At 38.1% G+C, this 22,075-nt stretch overlaps 1 protein-coding gene across 9 annotated transcripts in view; it reads right to left on the bottom strand.

The window, feature by feature from the left end:
• The window catches only part of ADAMTSL1 (ADAMTS like 1), an 872,819-nt gene that overhangs the window by 185,049 nt on the left and 665,695 nt on the right, over nucleotides 1–22,075 (bottom strand). For all 9 annotated transcript variants that reach the window (XM_053205052.1, XM_053205051.1, XM_053205050.1 and 6 more), the window contains 3 exons: nucleotides 17,929–18,133; nucleotides 16,548–16,695; nucleotides 13,728–13,812 (listed from right to left, as the gene is read on the bottom strand). In XM_053205052.1, coding sequence (XP_053061027.1) covers nucleotides 13,728–13,812; nucleotides 16,548–16,695; nucleotides 17,929–18,133 — 438 coding nt within the window. The remainder of the gene's footprint in view (nucleotides 1–13,727; nucleotides 13,813–16,547; nucleotides 16,696–17,928; nucleotides 18,134–22,075) is intronic.

The following is a 22,075-nucleotide window of genomic DNA, read 5'->3' on the forward strand; positions in this document are numbered from 1 at the left end:
AATGGCTTCATAGGGGTGTTATTGTGATGCTACTACTAGCCTCACTTCATTCTCTAGTTTCAAAATGCAAACTGAAACTTGCAGAAAATCACATGAAAAATACTTAATTTTGGTTTAGTTTTCCATCTTATTAAATTTCAGCCAGACGTCTGATGGGCTTTGTGGATTTCTTTTCCCTCTTTCTTTTGCTGTATGTTTGTGTATGAGAGTGGTGGCATTTAGGGGGAGGAGAGAGGAGGGAATGAACTGAATGGTGTAGGAAAAATTATAGACAACTTTAACACAGACCCAGGAGGTGACTGGGTGTCCTGTCAAGTGCATCCTTCCAAGCTATGGCAATCTTTCATTGCTATTTTACCACTCTACCAGTTAGAGAAAACAGATGATGAGAATGATTCTTGCCCACAGAATTGCAGATTAATTGCGCCTAGTGGAATGCAATTGATTGTTGTCCTGTGAGCAGACCCATTTTACGTCTATTTGTACATTCACTCTAGCCTCTTATTTACCTAAATACATATAATTCTTTGAAATTTCCCTTGAATTGGTTGTAACATCTTCCTGGTTCCCTCACTAATTAATGAGGTAAACAAAAGCTTGAACAGATGTTCATTTTATATATGCATGAGAATCATGGTTTTTTCCCTTTCTAAAATTTTATCATTTAACTAGTGGCCACAGATGGATCCGGAAAATAGGATACTGGAAAAATAAAATACTGTATAAGTAATTCTAGCCCAAATTAATCAGAGTCTTTTATATAAGTATATCATTTAGGGACAAAAAAAGTCCCCAAACTTTATTGGTAATGATGCTGTTATTCCATAATGCCTCATCTATTTTTAATGAAATCTTCTTTATTCTTTTTCTTTAGTTTTGAAAAGTTGGTTCTTCTCCTGGTTCTGAGCAACTCTTGCAAAATTAATGGAGTGAAACCTTTAGGAGAAGGTGTAGTTTCCTGAACCAAAGCTAGGCATTTTGGCATCCGAAGAGCCATTTAGAAACACAAGCAAAAGAAATTGCTTTTGGGTGGGACAGAAACTTGGAAAATGAAACATTTTCTTTCATCTGTCTCAATTTTACATGAGATCAAAAGACCTCATGTAAACTTTTTAGTTATTTAGTGTCTCTCAAGAAATTAAAAGATTTTTTTCAAAACCATCCAAAATAGGGAAACAAACAAAAACCTTTGGAATGCTACAAAGGGAGGTGACTCTCCCTTTAGGGATTTTGGAATTAATTGTAAAACCCATAATTCCAAGACAACCTTAAAGTGATTCTTTAAAAATATAGGGAGAGCAATAAAGTTCTGGGAGAATACTTATCCAAAATATGCCTCTCCATTCACTTAGAACCACACCTAAATCATTCCAAATAAATAACAATCTAACTTATTGTGAAAGATATTTAGTCAAGGATACTTGACCTGAATATGGAATTATGAAAATATTTCTCAACTGCTTTTGTTAGCTTACAACTCTCTGGAGCTGCAAATAATTCATGCTAGTTATGCAACTCATATTAAAGTCTCCAAGCACAATTTCTCAAAGGTGTCCAGGACACCATTCCACAAAACATCTGATAGCACCACTTATTTTCATAATGTTCCTCTAATTCTTAAGCATCATACCTGGGTTGTGACAGGTTTTCATCACTATAAGTCACTTCAGTAGCATAACCAAGTATAGACCGATCCCAGAGATTTAAATAACAAAACAAAATGAGAATTTTTAATCAGCCACCAATATGCCTATCTGAAAAAAAAAAAAAATTCTGTGACTGCCCTGTCTGATGCCACTAAGCAGTAACAAGTAAATAAATAAATACAAAGGAAGGACCCAATTTCAAACAGACTAAGGCAGTACTGGGAGAGCTATATTTAGTGGAATTTTCCAAGAAGCAGACTTGATTTTCTCATGATAATGATGCCCTTTTGGGTTCTTTGAGAGGCAGCTGGCCTCCGCACAAACGCCTCAGTGACTTTCTTGCAGAAATGCTCAGCACTAGAAGTGGGAGAAGAAAGCCTGACTGCATCGAAGGGCACACTCTCCTTTGAAAGAGACTTTTTGTACTAGAAGGAAATGCTGGGGGTATCAGAGTTCCAATGAGTCAGGGCCTAATGGGCTCTCTCCAGGCCCACAACCTCATACTCAAAGACTCTGTTAAAGCTGGCTTGCAGTTCTGACCTATCTTTCTCGATATGGTTCCAGACAAGATATGAGGAAGAGTCTTACTAACGGAGGGATCTTGTTGACCATCAGGAGTTTGTTCTACTTTAATAGTAAGAGAAAAGCCAGCAGAAAGACAGGTAATAATCAGTTTCTGAGAATACGGGCCCTACAGTGTCGGCTCTTCCCAACAAATGCATCCTCAACTACCTTCTTCCCAGTGGCCCCCAAGGCAGTTGACCATGCCTTCTTTCTTGAGTGACTTTATCCTCTTGACTTGCATGACAGCAAACGCTTGGCTTTCTTTTCTTTTCTGGTCAGTTCCTTCTGTCTCCTTTTTAGGTCCTCCTCTCCTTAAACTCTAAGCACTTAGTGCCTTGGAGCTCAGTTTGGTGATGTGTTTGGTGATTCTTGGTTTCACACACCACCAGTATGTGAGCAACTTCTAAGTATTTAGAAGTATTTCATCTCTATTCTAAGTATTTCGAAGTATATCATCTCTATTCTAGACTTTTTTTTCCGGAGCTTTATACCCAATTTCTTTTTTTGGTAAGTTTTGGGCTAGGGAGCCATTTGACTCTTTGAAAGGAGTAAACATTAATTTAATATAATTAATCTATTTATCAAAAAATTATATAGTGCTTCTTATGTGCCAGACACTGCTCCAAGTGCTTTATAAATAAAAGCTGTTAAATCCTAATGACAACCAGATAAGAACTATTACTAGCTTCGTTTAGTAATTAATACATGGGTGATGAAATTGAAGTATAAGTCATTCACACAGCCAGTAGGTTGTATGCTCATAACCACTGTTCATTGCTCTCTCTCCCAATTGACATTTTTACTTTGATATTTCAAAGGCATCTCCAACCTAAAATGTCCAAAATGGAACTCCTGATTTCCCTCTTCAGTGTCTTATTCCTCTCCCAGTCTCCTCTGTCACAGCACATGATTCTACTGGCCATCCAAATGCTCAAGGACATTTAGGAGTTATTCCTGACCCCTCACTTTCCCCGACTCTCTCTTCCAAATGATTCCCCAAGTCTATCAATTCTCACTCAAAAATGTATCTGAAATTCCTTTACTTCTCTCCATCATCACTACAGCCACCTTGATAAAACAACAACAACAACAACAACAACAATAGCTAATGTTTACTGATGTTTTTTAAGCCCTTCATATATATTAACTCATTATAATATTGTTAGGAGATGGATACTGTCAGGAATGTTGTGAAATGGGCAAAAGAGATCACTGGTTGTCCTTTCAGTGGAATGCTGACATTGCCTAACAGACTTTCAGGGTGGCAGGCTGTCTAATTAACTCTATGGAAGTGTAAGTCTTTGTCTTTGGCCAGACAGAAGTTTCCTTGTAGAGGGCTGGTGATGATACAAATGTTTCCAGTCCATAGTGATGGAAAGTTTTTTTTTGTTTTTTTTTCTGTTCATATAAGTGCCAAGGATTACTGTCTGGTAGAAAATAGACACTTTTCTATATCCAGTTCTGGTATGAATAAGTTTTAACATCTTACTGGTTCTCTTGATAATTCATGAATTCAGTACAAATTCTGGCATGTGCTCATTTTGTATTTATATGGGCCATAGTTTTTCCTTTTTGAAAATTATATTTTGACAGTACTCTTTTCATCCCAAATTCTAGATGATAAAGTTGAGGCACAGAGATTTCGAATGCCATACTGCTAAATAAATGTCAGATTCAAATCATGGCAGTTGACTCCAGAATCCATGTGTCACCATATTGAATGTCAGGTGACCACATAAGCCATGATCACTGAAGCCACTACCTTTCTGCTGGACCACCACAACAGCCACTGATCTGTTTTCTTTCTCTGTTAGACCTTACTAAGCCATTCTTCACCCTGTAGTTGTAAAGCTTTTAATTTTTTCCCAGAATACCAGAAGAAAAGCCAAACTCCTTGTCAAGGTTACATTATGCCATTCTCCATGTTCATTTCCTGCTCTTTCCCCCCTGGTTACTAGCCTCCAGCCACACTAGTCTTCTTTCTCTTCCTTAAATGTGTGTAATTCTTTACTAACTCAAGGTTTTGGCAGGTGCGTCTCCCCCATGGATGACTCTCCTTTCTCTCAGTTTGTAATAACTCCCACTCATCCTTCAGGACTCAATTGACATGTGTCTTCTCAGAGAAGACTTCCTTGAACCCCACACCTGCTGGAGCTCCTGTTAGACTCTCTTAGATCACCTCTTCATTTACCCATAGCAGTTACCAGCCTCTGAAAATCAAGTGTGAATCTTTATGTAATAACTATGTCCATCACTAGATCAAACTTCTGTGAAGTCAGAACTTCATGTAATAGATGCTCAGTAAATATATATGTTTATAATGAGTAAATGGATAGGTAAATAGAATGGTGAGTGTTGACATTATGAGTGACTTGGTTTGTTCTTGGGTCCAAAGACTGAAAGCAAGCTAAAGAGGCAACAGTCTTGAAACTCAGAGAAATTAAATCATACCTCTTAGTTCCAGGTATCGGCATAAGAAAACAAAAATTTTTTCCTGTTGTAGGAGTTTCTTTCAGTCTTTTTAAAAAAGCTGTTGTGCCCAAATTTAGTAGTGGGCTTCTTCATTTTATATTTCTTATGGCTGTACTCAAGGCAGTAGATGCTGGCCTCATTTCATCTTGATGGGATATTAGGTTATCATGTAGCTTGAGGAACGTTTAAATTCTGTGTGTATCACACTTCCATTTAATCTCAATAAAAATACTCTTTTATAGAAGAAAAGGATTTTGGGGCAGCTTTGAGCCAGAGGCTGCCTTCAGTGATTTATACATAGCTCTGATCTCACACTGCCTTATCATACAAGCAGCTACTACAGTAAAGGGTCTGAAGCATTTTGGAGTTGTTCTTATGTTAGGGGAACCCAGAGAGAGCTCCTATTTTTCTGTCCACTTTTTAAAACTTAATATACACAGTGTTTTGGGAAAAAAGAAAAGATAGGCCACTAACTGTATGTAGCAGATTCAAATGGAGCCAAATCACTCTGTTCACAAATAAAACGTGAGGATACATTTGTTTCAGACCATCTTTCTATCCTATTGCTTTTCTGACTTGTGCACACAGAACATAATTTAAAAGTTGGGTTTTCCTTGAGGCCAGTCTGATTATTTAAAAAGCCATGTCCCAGGGACTAATATGCCATTATAGCTTACAATGCTATTAGTGCATTTTCAGTTCTCAACTTAATACCAGAATGGAGTTTTTAATGCATATCATTTCCCCTGATTTTGATACAAATCTAAAATATTGTAAACTCAGAATACTTTCCATGACCATTTTTTTTCCTTCATATGGAGTAAAATTGGTTTATTTTGCAATTTTGTAAAGGTTTCTTTCCTTTAATTCAACAAGTTTGGCAACACTTTCCAATGAAAAGTTCAGTTCATTAAAAATGACCTTAATGGACGTAACATATATTGGTGGTGACAGGGTCCATACTTTATTTTGGCACACACGGATCCCATTAATTTGTCTTTGTCACTCTCTAGGGCTCAGCTGAGCAATAGTTCAGACTTAGCTTTCTGAAAGTAGCTACAGAATGAGCAATAAGTAGAGATGTTGGGAGGGGCTGACAAATTTAGAACTTCTTGGTTTGCAGTAAAGGCTTTTCTAATGACTACATAAAAATGGCTCTGTCTGCTCTGTTGAATTTGTTATTGATTTTTCTGTCTCAGTGCACATTGGGAACAATCTATGGGGATCAACTGTATTTAACCCAGGGTTGAAAGAGGATGCTTTTCCACCCAAGCATTTTCTAAACTTTCCTTATTAATTTTTGCAACTCCCTGTAGGTCCCTTTTTTATTCAAATAAAGGTAACTAAGCTTTGTCCCTCAGAATAAATTCTGGGCTAGATTCTAAGTGTGATGCTTACAAGTAAATCTTCAAAAAGCCTCAGAAGTATAGAAGTATAATATCCTCAGAGGCAGGATGGTGGTGTTAGCTGGGGAATGACTGGCTGAATTTTGGGTCACATTGTACTTCTCTCTCACATACCAGTAGATACGACACCTGCCTCAATTTCTCCAGTTGTAAATAGGTGATTATTATACATTTTTATTCCATTAAAAGTTCCCTGGGAAGATGAATAATTCTGGAAGTGGCCCAATCACAACCCCGCTTGACATGTAGAGAGATCTTCCTGCAAACCAGGTACTTCACATGTACTAACTCAAAGATACAGGTGCTGTTATTATGCTCATTTCACAAATGAGGAAATTGCAGCCAAAGAGTTAAGTGACTTGCCCAGGTCCCCTGTTACTAGTGGTGGATCCAAGATGAACACCCAGCCAATCTGTCCCTGGAGCCCACACTTTTCACCACTGCTGGTGCACACTGCTGCCCTGCATGGAGGTATGATCAATAACTAAACTGCTTTTTCCTTCAATCCCAGCAGGGCTACATCCTTGTTTGGGCACACAAACACACAGACTTACCCCTCACCAACTCACATAGTTGGCAGCATTATATACCTGAAATATTTTTTAATTTTTTAAAAATGTTTTTATTTATTTTTGAAGGAGAGAGAGAGAGACAGAGACAGAGCATGTGCAGGGGAGGAGCAGAGAGAGAGGGAGACACAGAATTCGAAGCAGGCTCCAGGCTCTGAATTCTCAGCACAGAGCCCGTGTGGGACCCGAACCCACAAACTGTGAGATCATGACCTGAGCCGAAGTTGGACACTCAACCAACTGAGCCACCCATGCGCCCCACATACCTGAACATTTTTAAATTTTAGGAAATTACCTATGGTTTCTGCAGCTTTTCTCAAAGTATAGGTAAGAATCGCTCAAGTACGTATACTGATACAACATATATGATCATTGGCTATAATCCTTTCTCAAGCACTAGTTTTGGAGTGAAAGTCAGATTCAAATAGGTTCTATCACAATCTGCCAAACATCAGTTCATACCAACATCCCCCAAACCCTTTCCCTGTATATTATATTTTCCTCTCATTTATGTTGTTTGTGAATTACCATGTACTAGCTTAACTATTCTAATATTTTAACTCAGAGGAATGCACAGTAGCGGAGAGAATTTAGGAATCCAATAAATAATTCTCCCACATTTCTTTTTAAACCAATAATACTATCACACTGTGCATACTCAGACATCATATTACATTTCTTAAATACAGCTAGCTCATTTGTTCAATCTGTGGATAAGTGACCAATACTCAGCACTTTGGACATAATCCTATCATTCCTATGGTAAGAATGCACTCAAGGTTCTTTGAGGGCAAGGACTATCAGGCTTATTTTTACAGTATTTGCAACTGGCACGGGGCACTGCATAGAGCAGGTGACTTATGAGCAAACTTAGCTTCTTTCATCAGGAGATGTGAACAATTTAGCAGGTCTGCTGACTCTCCATAGTCATCTAAAATATACATTCAGACAGAGAACTTCAATTAAGCATGCAGTTGCAGAGAATATAATGGAAGAGAATGATTTAGGTAGATGGGAAGGAGGCCAGAAAGGAAGGAGTTGAAAGTGAGTGAGGTCATGACCATTGAGAGGTAAGGGCTGATTCAGTCTGGCCAGCATGGGCTTTTGCTCTGCTATGTGCCAATTCTCAAAATTAAATGCTTTTGTGCTTTTTTTTTTTTTTAATCCTGTAATTCTCATGCTTGAACAGCCCTTATGTTGGTGTAATGATCTACAAATAGTGTCTAAATTTCTTGATCTTAGATGATGTCACTTTTGATTCTTAAGAAATATATCTGTTTTTATATATATACAAGATATTCCTTTTATTTTCTGTGGCCTGAGATTCATGAAGAGAATATAATTCAGGCACCTTGTATTGAGGATATAAACAGCCAAACTATCTGGACCCATTACTGATGTTTGATTCCCTGAATATTCTTTGGGGGAAAATATAAAAACACATGTCACACAATTAACATTTCTAGCCACTTTTTTTTAAATGTGAATTCACATTCTTCACCACTGAGTTAAGACATCCACATTCTCAGACAACTAACTTGCTGGATATAAATACGGACTAATGTAAACATATGCTTAAATATTATATATTTAAATACTATTTCCAACAAGGTAAACAAGGCATTTAATGACTACAGGATCACCATGGAGACTCTTATTGGCTTTTCCTTCTGTATCTAATTCCTTGTGGGTTCTGTTCACACAGATGCATGACAGGAATTTCCCTTTGCTTCTTATTGAATCAGCCCCATCACTAAGCTGATGCCATCTGGCATCCAGATATTACTGCTGCCTTTGGCCTGCCTGCTTTCCTTTTTCTTCTTCCTTTTTTTAAATGGCTTACACCAAGATTATTTATGGCAATACGTTTAAGACCTGACTATTGTGCTGAAGCACAAAAATGTTTTCTTAACCATGAACTAAAGTTGTTAACTGGAAATCTGATGAGATAACTCAAGATTTTTTAAGGGCAAGCACGATCAAGGCATAGAGGACCACCCAATCCTACTTTTGAGAGGACGGCACCATTAAGGCTCTCCGCCTGGTATGTGCCAACATTTGAAGGATGGATGGCTGGTTCCAATGGCCTTCTTGGTCACTTAGGGTCCAAAGTAATCACCTGTCTCCTATTTCTCGCTCAAAGCCATCCAAGCAGAACTCCTGGCAACTGAAATAAATCTGGGAGGAAACTGGCTTCCCTAGGTACCCAATTAGTCCTCCCTCCCTCCTTCTTTCTGGGATGATTTGATTCAGAGACCAGAAAGTCTAAAAAGAGAGAGTCAGAGCCTCTGAAGCATCTAGCCATACCTTTACGCCTGCCTCCCTTAATAGATTACACTTTGCAGGGCACTGAGTGGCCTGTTAATGGCCGAAGGAGTTAAGGAAATGAACAATTTCCTTCCTGTTCCAAGTTAGATCAGGCTTGTTAAGAAGGCCAGCTGATTAACTTCCTGTACAGCAACAGTAGACATGCAGCCTTTACATGTCCTAGAGGACACCATAGTATCATTTTTGTTCAAGAAATTAAGCTGTCAAAGTGGTCGTTATGCGTACTTGGCTTGAGGTGGTTGTCATGTTTCTGCATATAACTCAACAAAGACTGAAAGTAAGTTAAAGATAGGAGATGGGAAACCAGGTCAGTAATTTATTTAGCTACTACCTGATTAATGAACACAATTATACTACCATAGTGTAGTTCTGATCCCTCACCAAATAAAAGTACAATATGGAGGGCTTAAAAAATACCTAGAAAGCTATCCCCACATATTTGTCCGTGGAAGCAACCAGCTGGGCTCAATCTGGCGTTTAAATCCTAGACAAACCAAAAAACAGACTCTTAATTATAGAGAACAAACCGATGGTTACCAGAGGGGAGGGAGGTGGGTGGGTGAGGGGTGAACAGGTGATGGGGATTGAGGAGGGCACTTGTGATGAGCACGGGGTAATGTATGGAAGTGCTGAATCACTATATTCTATGCCCGAAACTAATATTACACTGTAAAAATAAAATGATAGAAAAGAAAAATAATAACGTATGAAACCTAAAAAATAAAATAAAATAAATGATGTATCCTAAATGAGACTTTCATCAGCTGGAGGCAAATTCAAAATGACATACTTCAAATAACAGCCAAAGAGAATTCCATTAGTCATTTTTCTATCTGCCCCTTTCTAGTGTTGGAAAGGTACTGATCTTAGCCTTGAAAAAATGCAACTTTCCCAGAATCTTATTATTTTTAGAAGTCTAACTCTAATTCCTTCCGTGTTAATTGGGTAGCAGGGATTTCTATGGATTCCTTAGAGGGCATCTTCGAAGGCAAGTTCACCTTATTGTATTTATTTGTAAGACTGTCTGTGCTCCATCAGCTTCATGGGCTAAAACCCCACTTGACTAGTCTTGATTAGGGGCTGGATCTTGTTCACACTGTTTTGTTCAATGAGGAGAGACAAAAATACCTGGCTTGAAGATTCTTGCTGCTGGTTGTCAGAAAAATCTGATAAAAACCTGTGCCTGGATCAAGTCAAACCATGGCCACTAGTGAAAAATCAGTTTAGATGCTGTGACTCTCCCGGGTGGGTTAGGAGATACTTTTTTCATATCATGAAAATATGTTCCTCACAATGAATGCTCCTACTTTTGTGCCGTATGAATCAAATACATCACAAATAAACCCGTTTGTTGCTAGAAAAAAAAGCAATTAACGTCTAAAAGTATTTCCAAATAAAGCTGCAGCTTTATATGATGAATTCAATATATTAAGGACATTACCATGTGACTTAATCTCGATCCTTATTTCAGGTATTCTATGTGACTGATATCTGTATCTGTATCCGCTGCATTGCATTTAGTTTAGTGGAACAATAATACCAGTGTGCACACCTGTTCCGTCAAGTTTTGGTTATTTCTTGGAAGTTTATCAAGTTTGGGTTATTTCTTGGAAGCTCAGTGTTTACTTTTTAATCATAGCTTTTTCTAAACATACCTTAGAGCGGTTGCTTTCCAACATACCTTTGGCCAGAGTGCTACCCAATTATTGGTGGGACTACCACAAGCATCTAACACTCAGTAACAGTATCGCCATAGGCTAAAGACTTTAAGGTACTTGTTTTCCTATGTTGTTTAATGAGACAGGCTGGTGATCATATTTTTATTTTACATAAGGGGAAATAAATGATATTTACTGTTTTTACTATAGAACTCTCCATATTAGGTGGGGCCAAAGTGAGAGATAATAGGTCTGGATCACTATTCATGCTTCTCTGTAGCAGTTCAGAAGTGACAGGCACAGCTTCTAAACATCACCATTTAATTTAAGCAATGTGAGTCTCTTTGGTGGGGGGAAAGAAAGACGTGCTGACACTATATCATTTCTTCATTATACTATGGAGAGTAATTATAGGTTGCTATACACATTTAGAAACTAGCCTATGTGGTTTAAAAAAGAAAGAATTAAGCCCATGCAAAATTATGTTTTTTAAATTCAAAATCAATGAAAAAATAATGTGACACGTAAGACCTTTCCTAGGGTTCAGTGCACTAAACATGTAAAGCATATTAAGATGTGGAAACCGGATACCTTTCATTACATTATTCTACAGCTGTCATTTATTTCATTTTGGTATAAAAGTAATTATTGTTCTGAGCATAACAGTATACATTTCCTTTCCCCAGCACTGGCGCTCCAATTACAATCTACTTCAATTCAGATTAATCATGCCAAGATGGCAATTCCATTACACCAAGAGTAAAACTTAATAATCTAATATATGGCTATAGTTTCAACGGTGAAAACTATGTGGTTAACTACTTTAGGGATTTTATTAAGATTAAAGTTCAACATAATGCATCTTAATCAGACCTTCCCTGGAAAACACTCATTACAAAACATGGTTGACCATAAGTCTATGTAATCCTTCTGCAGAGGCATTAAGCTCCACTTACTACTTTCATCTAAGAGGTATCTAATAATGGGAAAGATGTTATATTATTGATGTAAGATGTTTTGATTTAATTTCAACTTTATTATATTACTTAACTTCGGTTATAATGCAGTACTGTATATAGGATTATGCTTTAGACCAAATGACAAAATATTATGTACAGGCGAGCAGTTTATTTAAGTAGAATAGTACATGTCTGGTTTTAAACGTATCTCACCTAAGAATGTACATACGGAGTGGCATCTTTCTGTGTCTTAAATAGGACCTTAGTGGATAAAGAGTTAATCCCCCTCTAAAATAAATTGCTTACTTCCTCTCCAGCAGCATGAAGGCCTGTCCGGCCAGGTACTGGCAGGAGAGGAACAGAAAATTTTAAGCCTTCATATATCCACGTAAAGGTTGCACTGTGATCTTTAAACATCGCCTTTTCTCCAAAGTTCTGCAATGGTTAAAAAAGTCACTTCTCAAAGAAGTGGAAAAAGGTGCTGCAGTGGGGCATCTGGGTGGCTCAGTCAGTTAAGCGTCTGTCTCGGCCTCAGGTCCTGATCTCTCAGTTCGTGAGTTCAAGCCCAGCATCAGGCTCTGTGCTGCAGCGTGAAGCCTGCTTCAGATCCTCTGTCTCCCTCTCTCTGCCCCTCCTCTGCTCTCTCTCTTGCTCTCTCTCTCTCAAAAATAAATAAACATTAAAAAAAAAGGTGCTAGTAGTAACTTTATAGTACAAAGGTAATTTATATTTTGCTTACTGTCCTTTAAAGTACGAAATGTATTGCATAATGTGAAACCATGTGACTGAAAAACAAATTTCATTTCTTTACAAATCAACTTTGGTTGTACCAATCTGTATTTTGAAATTCTTCTTCAATCCTTTGCTGTTTAGGGTGTGATTCAGGAACACAATTCATGGTCTGGCACACCATATCAGATTTAGGTTCGAACGGGATGAATCTGAGAAAATTCTAAATTGCTTTCGGATACATAGATTACAGTGCTGATTTATTTCTCTGGTAAAATTTACTTTATTTTTTAAAAGTTTATTTAGTAATTTTGAGAGAGAAAGAAAGAGAGAGAGGGAGGGGCAGAAAGAGGGAGAGAGAGAATCCCAAGTCGGCTGTGCACTGGCAGCACAGCACCTGATGCTGGGCTCGAACTCATGAACCATGAGATCTGGTCTGATCTGAAACCAAGAGTCAGATGCTTAACCGACCGAACCACTCAGGTGTTCCTCTCTGGTAAAATTTAAACTGTATGTTGAATTTGAAAACCCTTCATATCCTACATGCTATACTGTGAGCTCCTGGGCGGTGGGTAACATGTCTTATGCACAGAGCCTAGGGTTTATATGAAATAAATTAATCGAGAAAATCATCACTCTGAGAAAGTGCTTTGATCGTAAATGAAATACATCACTAAAGTGCTTTCCCTTATTTTAAAAAATGATGCAGCAGACATACCTAGTGCTTTCTAGTACAACCAACATATAACTTTAATCAACCCATCAATCGGTCAGTCAATGTTTGTCTTTCTTATTGTTTCCTCTTCTGAAACATCTGAAAACTCTTTGCCTGGTGGTCTTGCAAATTTCATGGCCTTGATAAAACTGGGCAGGTAAGGAACCATGATCAAGTAGGGCAAAGACTGGTATCCATGTGATCCCGATCACAGCAAGATAGGGAAAAGAAAAGCTAATATACTTCTTTTGTCCTCAAATATATTTTACCTATGCTTTATCTTTTGTGAGTGGCTATATTGCACAGCTGGGGTATAAGAAATGTGAAAAGCTGCCCAGACTTTCACATCCAATCTATGTTACATCATCAGAGGCAGCCTGGGCCTTCTCACCTTTAGCCTCTTGGAAAAGAGGAGGTCAGATTTTGGAGAAGAGGATGGGCACTACCCCTTCATTTCCTTCAAAATTGAAAAGTATTTAGAGAGCAACCATGCAATCTTATGTTTTGAGACACGCTTTGAAACTGATAAATCTCCAATGTGACAGCCCAAAGGCTCATTTCAACCCTTGGTGAGAGGGTGACAGCTCACTCAGAACCCAAGGAAGCCACAGTCAATGAGACCCCTCTTTCTTTAAACCAATCAGCTTCAAAAGCAAAACACCTTGTGATTTTAACACTTACGAGGGCTCTTCTGACACGGCAGCTCCTTCTTCTAGCTCTTGAGCTTGCTTGTACCATGGCAGCTTGGCCTCTACCGGAAGTTTCTCTGAGAATTAAGTGCATGCACATAAGAGAGAAGAGGTTAGAACCATTTTGGAATTTTAGGGAGCTTCCTTTATGTCTTCACCAGTTCCTGATTTTGCACTACCTAGAAACTATATGGGTAGCTGCAAATAATAAGTTTTTTGGTAAATTTCTGCTACTGATGATGGTTATATGAAGAAAAGAGAATATTTTTAAATGTTTAGTATTACTAGTCTTTGTGCATATCTGCTTCCATCTCATTATGCTGAAGAGCAAAGGAAAAGTCTTTTAATCATGAAAGTCGTAACTCTAGGAATGCTGGCTCAGTATGTGTATGAAGAGTCATCAAAGTATCTTTTCACTATTTCCTGTCAAAAAGATAGAGTGATATTTACTTTTTAAGGCAAACACAAAGTACAATAAATTATACTGCAATACTTTAATAAATCCTGACCTGTTTCTCCTTTTCCTTTTGGCAAAGTGTGATCTATGCCATGTTGTCAAAAACAAACAAAAATGCCACTCTGAAATTCACAAAACATTGCCTTCCATATCTGACTCATTCAGCACCACCCTAACGCTCACTGACAACTGGAATATGAGTAACTTAGGGTCCACAACCCATAATTGGACTGTTTTACCTATTTATCTTACGTTGGCCATACAATTCAGGACAAGCTTCCTAACTACTTCCTGGGCAGGGGGAAAAAACGTGAAGGAGAAAAAGAAAGAGGGAGGTCATAACTGCTCCTACAGAAGTCACTGCCAAGATTCCCATTCTGACATATTTATTAGGATCGTTTATAGGCATACTTGCCTTTATAGTATGAGCCAGTGAAGCTCTATCATCATTTTATGACATATAATTGTAAAGATGAAAGAAATATGTCTCTATATGCATACACCACAGAATTATACAGCATTTTCATGATGTTTAGAGAGCCAGACTCACTACTTAGTTGTGAAAATCCAGATTTTATTCTTGATAGTTAACCACAAACTGCTTTTCTCTGAAGTGGCTTGGTAAAGATAGAGCTAACAAATAATTGACTATTTTAAGTGGGGGGGGGGGGGGATCACGTCTGGTGCTCTATGTGCAGCGATTGTTTATAGTCAGAAATCAAAGTGCGAAGAGAAATATGAAGCTGCTGAGGCCAGAAGGATGTGCTATCATTTAGACACGCTAACAGGGTACCTGTGCAGACGTCATTTTACAACTAGCTCACCTCTCCAACTAAGTGACGCAGTCAGTGACTCCTTATCTGACAGTGTGAGCCATTGCTCTGTTGCAGTAAGGGAGCATTAAGCTTGGTAATATTAGCAGGCCTACAATACTTTATTGTCTATTTGAAGTGGATCCTGTAAGATGTACCAAGGGCCTCTTCCTCCCATATTTAAGGATGCTGATGATAGTCAGGAGTTGAAGATAACATTTAGGACAAACTTGCTGTATTCCAGGCAGTGAGCTAAGCACCCTGTTTGCACTGTATCTCCTTGAATACATCATCTCTGAGGTAGTTACTATTATTAGCCCCATTTTACAGATGAAGAAACTGAGGTTTAGAGAGAGATGTAGTTATTAAAGTGAATCAGGATTTCTGGTATTTTGGGTTTGTTTATTTCCATTATATCATTTAGATTTCATGACGCCATTCACCCCCAACAAGGGCAACCTACAGATAGCAGAATAAAGAGCTACACTGTGGCTGATTTTCAGAGAAATGTAATCTTTAGAGAAATAAATTCAGAAGCAAATGGGAATCATATTTATTTTTAAAATTTTAAAAAATGTTTTAGTTTTGAGACAGAGAGAGACAGAGCACGAGCAGGGGTGGGGCAGAAAGAGAGGGAGACACAGAATCTGAAGCAGGCTCCAGGCTCCCAGCTGTCAGCACAGAGCCCGATGCGGGGCTCAAACTTGTCAACTGCGAGATCATGACCTGAGCCGAAGCTGGGCACTCAACCAACTGAGCCACCCTGGCTCCCGGGAACCATATTTAATATCAATAATAGGAGGTAGTTTATCACAAGGAGTTCTTTACTTCTGAATTGGTTTGTGACTTTGGCATTTTCTCTTTCCTTGACTCAGACTATATCAATATCAGCAAAGAGGTCAGATTAGTGGGCATGCTAATCTGAGAGACCCTGTATAATTATAATAAAGCTTTCTTGCTAAGTAGAACTTTTTATAAAATTGCTTTTTATAAATTACATGTAGTATCTGTTGAATTCTGATTTATTCCGTATTTCCATTTTAAGTTAAGATTCTGGCTTCTGGTCTCATATTAATGTTTTAATTCTCAGTATAATAAGCAACACCTTTCTGTTTCATCAGTATGTTTCTTCAGTATGAAGCTTCCCAATGTATTTCACGCTTAGCAAAGGAGACACTTTGGGATTCACTGCATTGTTTTCAACAGCAAGACATGTGGATAGTAAATCACTTATACATGTCTCCAATGTCTCTATAGTATCTCCCTCTAAGCAGATATGTCTGCTACTTTTCAGCAATGGCCTTCAAACAGCTTTATGATCCAGGAGAGAATTATGTAAATAAGTAGTACTTAAACAACAATTTGCAATAAAAATTATTTGAAAGATTTTTTAGAAAGAGTTAAGTCCATTTAGTAGAGTCTAAGCTACACAATATAGTTTCCAAGAACCTTGGGATCCTTAAAAATATTCCAAGGAGATTCAAACAGTCCCTGAATGCACATAACAATGAAAAGGCTGGTAAGCGAGCACCTGTGGAGTTACCTTTGGGTTTATAGCAGGGAGTGGGTATGATGCATTCCTCTTTTATGTGGGGCTTGGTTTTGGGGCTACAACCTCCTGTGTGCATTCCACGATGGTCGATGCAGAGGACCACCCGATACCTGAGGCCCTGGCCGCATGTCACCGTGCACTGGAAGGAGAAGGCAAGACAGAGGAGACTCATAGCAAAGCCTTGTTCACTTTGCCTCATCTCTCACCTGAGACTTTAAAGGGCTGCTTTTATATAAGGACTCCTGGTGGATTTGTACCATTTCTTACCATTCATGGAATCTTTGTTATTTTTGGCTACTTAGGGTGAAGGTGGCTGAAAATTAAATCACTTTCAATTCTTAGATTTAGATGAGTTAGGTAGCATTCCTGAAAGCACCCACTGTGTGCCGAGTCCCAAACCAAGTAGTGAAAAGAAGGAGAAAAGAAACTGTAGCGTGTGCTCAATTTTGATTGCTAACACTGTATTTTAATTTTATTGAGTCATTTTGCTAGCTCCCACATGGACATTGACATTTTTTTGAACAGCCATCATAGTTGACACGTATTATTGCAGCATGGCTGATCCAATTGATTAGATGACACAGTCAAAACTGTTCAAGAGAGTTGATTCAACAGACAGATGTAGATGGCACCTCCAGTGGTTCCAGACACCTGGGAGCAAGTCTAGACAGAGAGAAATGTCCAAGCTCTGATCCTGCTGCCACAAAGCCACGTAGTGAAGTGAAGTGCCATCTGTGTGGCTGAGGGCACAGTGGCTTATCTCCTCATCTTTCTATCTCTTTTGCTATTTCAAACCTTTGCATTAGCAGCCATGAAACCTCAAGTAATGTTTTATTTAGGCTGCTGCAACAGTTTCCCTAATGTTCTAGAATGTTCTGGTTTTAATTATCCTACTTCATCCCCATTTTGATTATTTTGCCATTTCCATTTCATCTTTCTTTTCAATGAATAATACACATAATTTTAATTTAAATCCACTCAGACCCTTTTTGGACATAGACAAAGCACAAGAAATACAAAATAAAACCAAACTGTGGTCTACTGAGCTCTATCATCCGAGCAGCTTCTAGAGACTCAGGATCAGTCACTTGGCCTCAGCTGCTCTTGACAGACATTTGCCTCTCCTTGCCACTTGAGGGAACGTTATGAGCGACAGAGGCTTCTGGAAGTAACTTGAAGAAGCTATACATATTTACTCATTTACTTTTGGCTGTGCTAGATTTGGGGCGTGCCTACATCAGGGCTAAACTGGTGGGCTTCTAGACACCTCAAGAGAAGTGGGAAGCTGCACAGGGTAGCTGGTGGGGTCATGACGATGAGAGGGAAGAGTGGACTTATTCTCCTAACGAACAAAGAAAGAGGGCACAGTTACCGGAGACCACTCCTGTGCCAGCCATTTAGGACAGTCAAAAATGTTGCAGGGCTGCACGATGGGCATCTTAGGGGTGTACATGCATTTCCACTCTTCCACTGAGGTGACATGCCCCTGGATGTCCTCCTCCACACAGGAAACTGCCCGGCTCTGGATGCCCCCCCCACACGAGGAGGAGCACGCGGTCCACGGGGTGGCCTCCCACCTACAGAAGCAAGGGGAGTCATCAGGGCAGACATGCACATTGCCGAACCTCCTCAGTGACCTTTCCGACCAACCCCGTTCCCAGTGCCTACTGGGGCAATCAGGTTCTGAGAGGCTATGGTCAAGAGGCCTGAGAGCCATCTAATGCCTAAAATCTGATGAGTACGAGAGAAGGATTCAATGTTGGCAACAGTGCTTTGTAAACCTTGAAGCTCTACATAATGTAAGAAATACTGTTTGGAGAGCTGTCCACAGGGATATCTGTGCTGTCTCTAACCTACTCTAACGGGGGCTATTCAGTCCTTCTCCTTGTAGTTCGAATATATATTCTGTGTATAATATTTATATTATTTTATATTTTATAAATATACATTCTGCATATATATACTGTTATATATTTTACCATGATATATATATATATATATATATATATATATATATATATATATATTTACTAAATCCCATTTAAATATCTTCGTTAAGACCAAAACTGGTTACTCAATTAACAGGAATAATTTGCACCTGGGCTGATACTTTCTATTTTCAATGCAATACTTTCTTACTTAGCTTCTGGATACTTGTGTACGAGAAGCTCATGAAAGATCAAGGCAAACCAAAGACACTCCGTCCCTTGCTTCTACAATCATCAGCTTTGGGAATACGTGGATTCAGCACAATTCCGATGTTCAAGCTACGCCATCAATATACACTAAGGAGCAAAGGTGATAATGTAATCTTCTTGTTCCCTAACTGTTGAGGGATACTGGCAGTTAGCATTCCCCTAATAAATAACTCTTGGAATTGTGAAGAAGTTTTGTTTTGTTTGGAAGGCTGATGGCACTGGAATCTAAAGATACAGTTTAGTAAGGGAGAAAAGAACAATAGTATCAATAACATTTAAGAGAATTCCATTGCTTTTTAGATCTCTGCATAGCTCTGCTGCATTTGGGACTGGATGCAGAGAGAGATCTTTGCCCCATTTACAGAATATAGAATTTTGAAAAATGGAAACATTGGGACCGAGCTTGTCTTTCTTACATATATTCTGCTTGTTGATGAGGATTGCTAAGGAATTTTAAGATTTCCCTTAGAGTTATGAGAGATATAGTTTTAATGAGAGAAAAACAAAATGTCATCAAGTTGATCTACTTGAAAAGTTAAATTTAAAAACACTGCACAAGCATACCATGGAGACATCAATTATTTTATAAGTAGGATTCATGCATATTGGGAACCTGAATGCTCTTCTGTATGAGCCTGGATAATGTATGTTTCCCAGTTAACAGAATTTTCCTCCACATTTTCTTTGCACTGTTTGAGTCTAGGAAACAACTGTTATCTCTATTGCCAACAGCCTAAACATGCTGCCAAGTACAATATTTTCCTATGCATATTTCCCCAGGAGACACAAAAGCAAATGCTATTATGGGGAAACTGAGGCCCTCCGTTTAGCCCTTAGGAGACTTTCTGGTCCCTTTCAAGAAAATGAAGCAGCTCTGTAGAGGGTCTCTTTTCTAAAAGGGTAAGACCAATTCTCATTTATCCATGTAAATCTCTGGAGAGCTTCCCTCTGGATATGGATAACAGGTCTGATTCAGAATGAAATTAGGCTGAATATATAAGTACATATTCACATTACATTTGATCTGACAGTGAAGCGGGAATATGTTTTTGAATGTACATTTAATCTCTTAGAACATTAAGATTCCATAAAAAGAGCACACTTTCTAATTGGTACTCTAATGTCCCTAACCTTGACCCTTCTAAAGTGAGAGTGATTAATTTCTGTCTCAACATTTGGACCTGACCCATAGTGTAAGTTCATAAACAGTAATAAGTATCCTTTTCAATGCCAGTGATCACAGAAAGACAAATGATGCTAATATTATTCTAAGAATTTATAGTATGGGTCCACCATATGACTATAGTTCTATATAATGAAAAATTGTTGTGTGAATCCTGACATAATAATAGGGTTATGTGGAATTTCAAGGCAAAACATGTCTGAGTGCTTTAAAGAAAGTATAATAAAAGCTGAAAGAAGACATCAGTTAGAATATCTTTAAACAGGGACCAGTAAGTACTTGGGGAAAAAAAAGCATATCCAAGAATCTCGTCCTGGAAGAATACTAAATGGGTTCACATATCACATATTTTAATTCCGATGGCTTTTAATTTTTTAAATACATAGTGTGTTTAAGAAATTCTCAAAATTCAGAGTGATGTGGAAAACATATATATATATATTAATTATGAATTAAAGATAATTCATCAGACTACATTCTTACATTACATTTAGGTATGTGTTTCAGTCAAAGACTGAAGGCAAGAAAAAAAATCGGAAGACTCAGTAACTGTGCCTTGTACCTACACTTGTGGACTAAAGCCCATTTAAATAATTTCAATAAGGAAAGCCTTCTGCCTTGATCAGAATGTAGCTGCCATCTGAGAATCATTTTTGAGCCTTAGTTCTCAACTTTGGGTTTTTTTTTGAGACTCAATACTTCTTATAGGAACATATTTGTAGAAATTGCTTCCATTTACTAAGACTTTATCAACTAAGCAGAATATCTAACTTTAGAAATAGCTCAGTAACAGAAGTGCAAGAAATATAGTGTTTATTTGATAATTATCCTTTCTCATTGTGATGCATGGATAGGCCAGTGTGGACACAGGATGGCATTAAGGAGGCTCATTTCAATCTGTCATTGAGAATACTGGGCTTCTAGCATTTGCGGGGAAATTAGAGTATATAAGAAACGAAGTTTAACCTAAGACAGGCATTAGTTATACCAGAGAAATATAAACAAGAGAGATCATAGACATGAAAGAAACGTAGGAGTGCCATTACAAGAAAAACATAACCTTGATGTTGCTCACTCCTGACACCAACTTTGCTTTTATCGTAAAATATTTGGTCTTCACACAAACAAATACGTGTGTCCTATTTTAGAGATACAGAAACTGAAGTCAAATGAAATCTTGGATCAGTAAAATTAATCTCTTTATATTTTCACTCCACTTTTTTCCCCAAGAAGCATTTACTATATTACTTCGGTTCTGGATCAAACCAGCAAAATGATATAGTCATTTATATAGCATTTATATAGTCATTTATATAGCATTCTATAGTCATTTATCAGCTTTATCAATATAGTCATAGAAAAGTGGGAGCGTAGCTGACTAACGAGGTAACCCCTTAGTGGAAGAGCTTAAAAAAACCCAAACAGCTATATAGAGTACAAATCCGATGTCCCTCTCTACATGCAACCGTTAGGATGGTGAAAATCAAGTTCTCTGCCAGGCACTGGAAGTATTTAAGTAGAGGCTGGATGACAGCTTTCACTGGTATATATGTATTTTATAAATATATGTATATCCATATACCCATGTGGGAATACATATTCACTAAATACCCATATACACATATTTGTATAAATACATATGTTTACAAATGTTGGGTATATGGGTGTGGTTGCAGGGAAGGAATGGGACTGGGAAGCATCTCTGGGGAGCTGAACTAAATGACCTCAAGAGCCCCTATTTGGATTCCATTTCATTAAGTATTTGGAGATTTCCAATCAAACTTTGTTTTATTTTATAGTTCAGAATTGTTTTCTGGGCTTTCATTAGTTTGAGATTGAGAAAACTACTCGCGATTGGATTTAAACTCTGGGTTCTAACTAGCAGCTGGTGCCCTGGAGTCCAAGTGAGCAAAGAGAATAGAGCAAAGGCCTCTCTTAGCTCAGGGGTCACTTCAAGCACGATTCTAATTTCTTCTGTCTGGGGAGCTGTTTCCAATGTGGCAGACCATACACTCAGTAGCTAGTATATTTTTCAGCTTCTCCAGTTTTCTTATGAATATATTAATAAAGAACAAGTTCTCTTAACACTTCTTCAGTCACCTTCATTATTTTTTCTAGTTAAAAAATATATTGTACTT

Source organism: Acinonyx jubatus, chromosome D4 (assembly GCF_027475565.1).
Source record: "Acinonyx jubatus isolate Ajub_Pintada_27869175 chromosome D4, VMU_Ajub_asm_v1.0, whole genome shotgun sequence".
Taxonomy (NCBI): Eukaryota; Metazoa; Chordata; class Mammalia; order Carnivora; family Felidae; genus Acinonyx; species Acinonyx jubatus.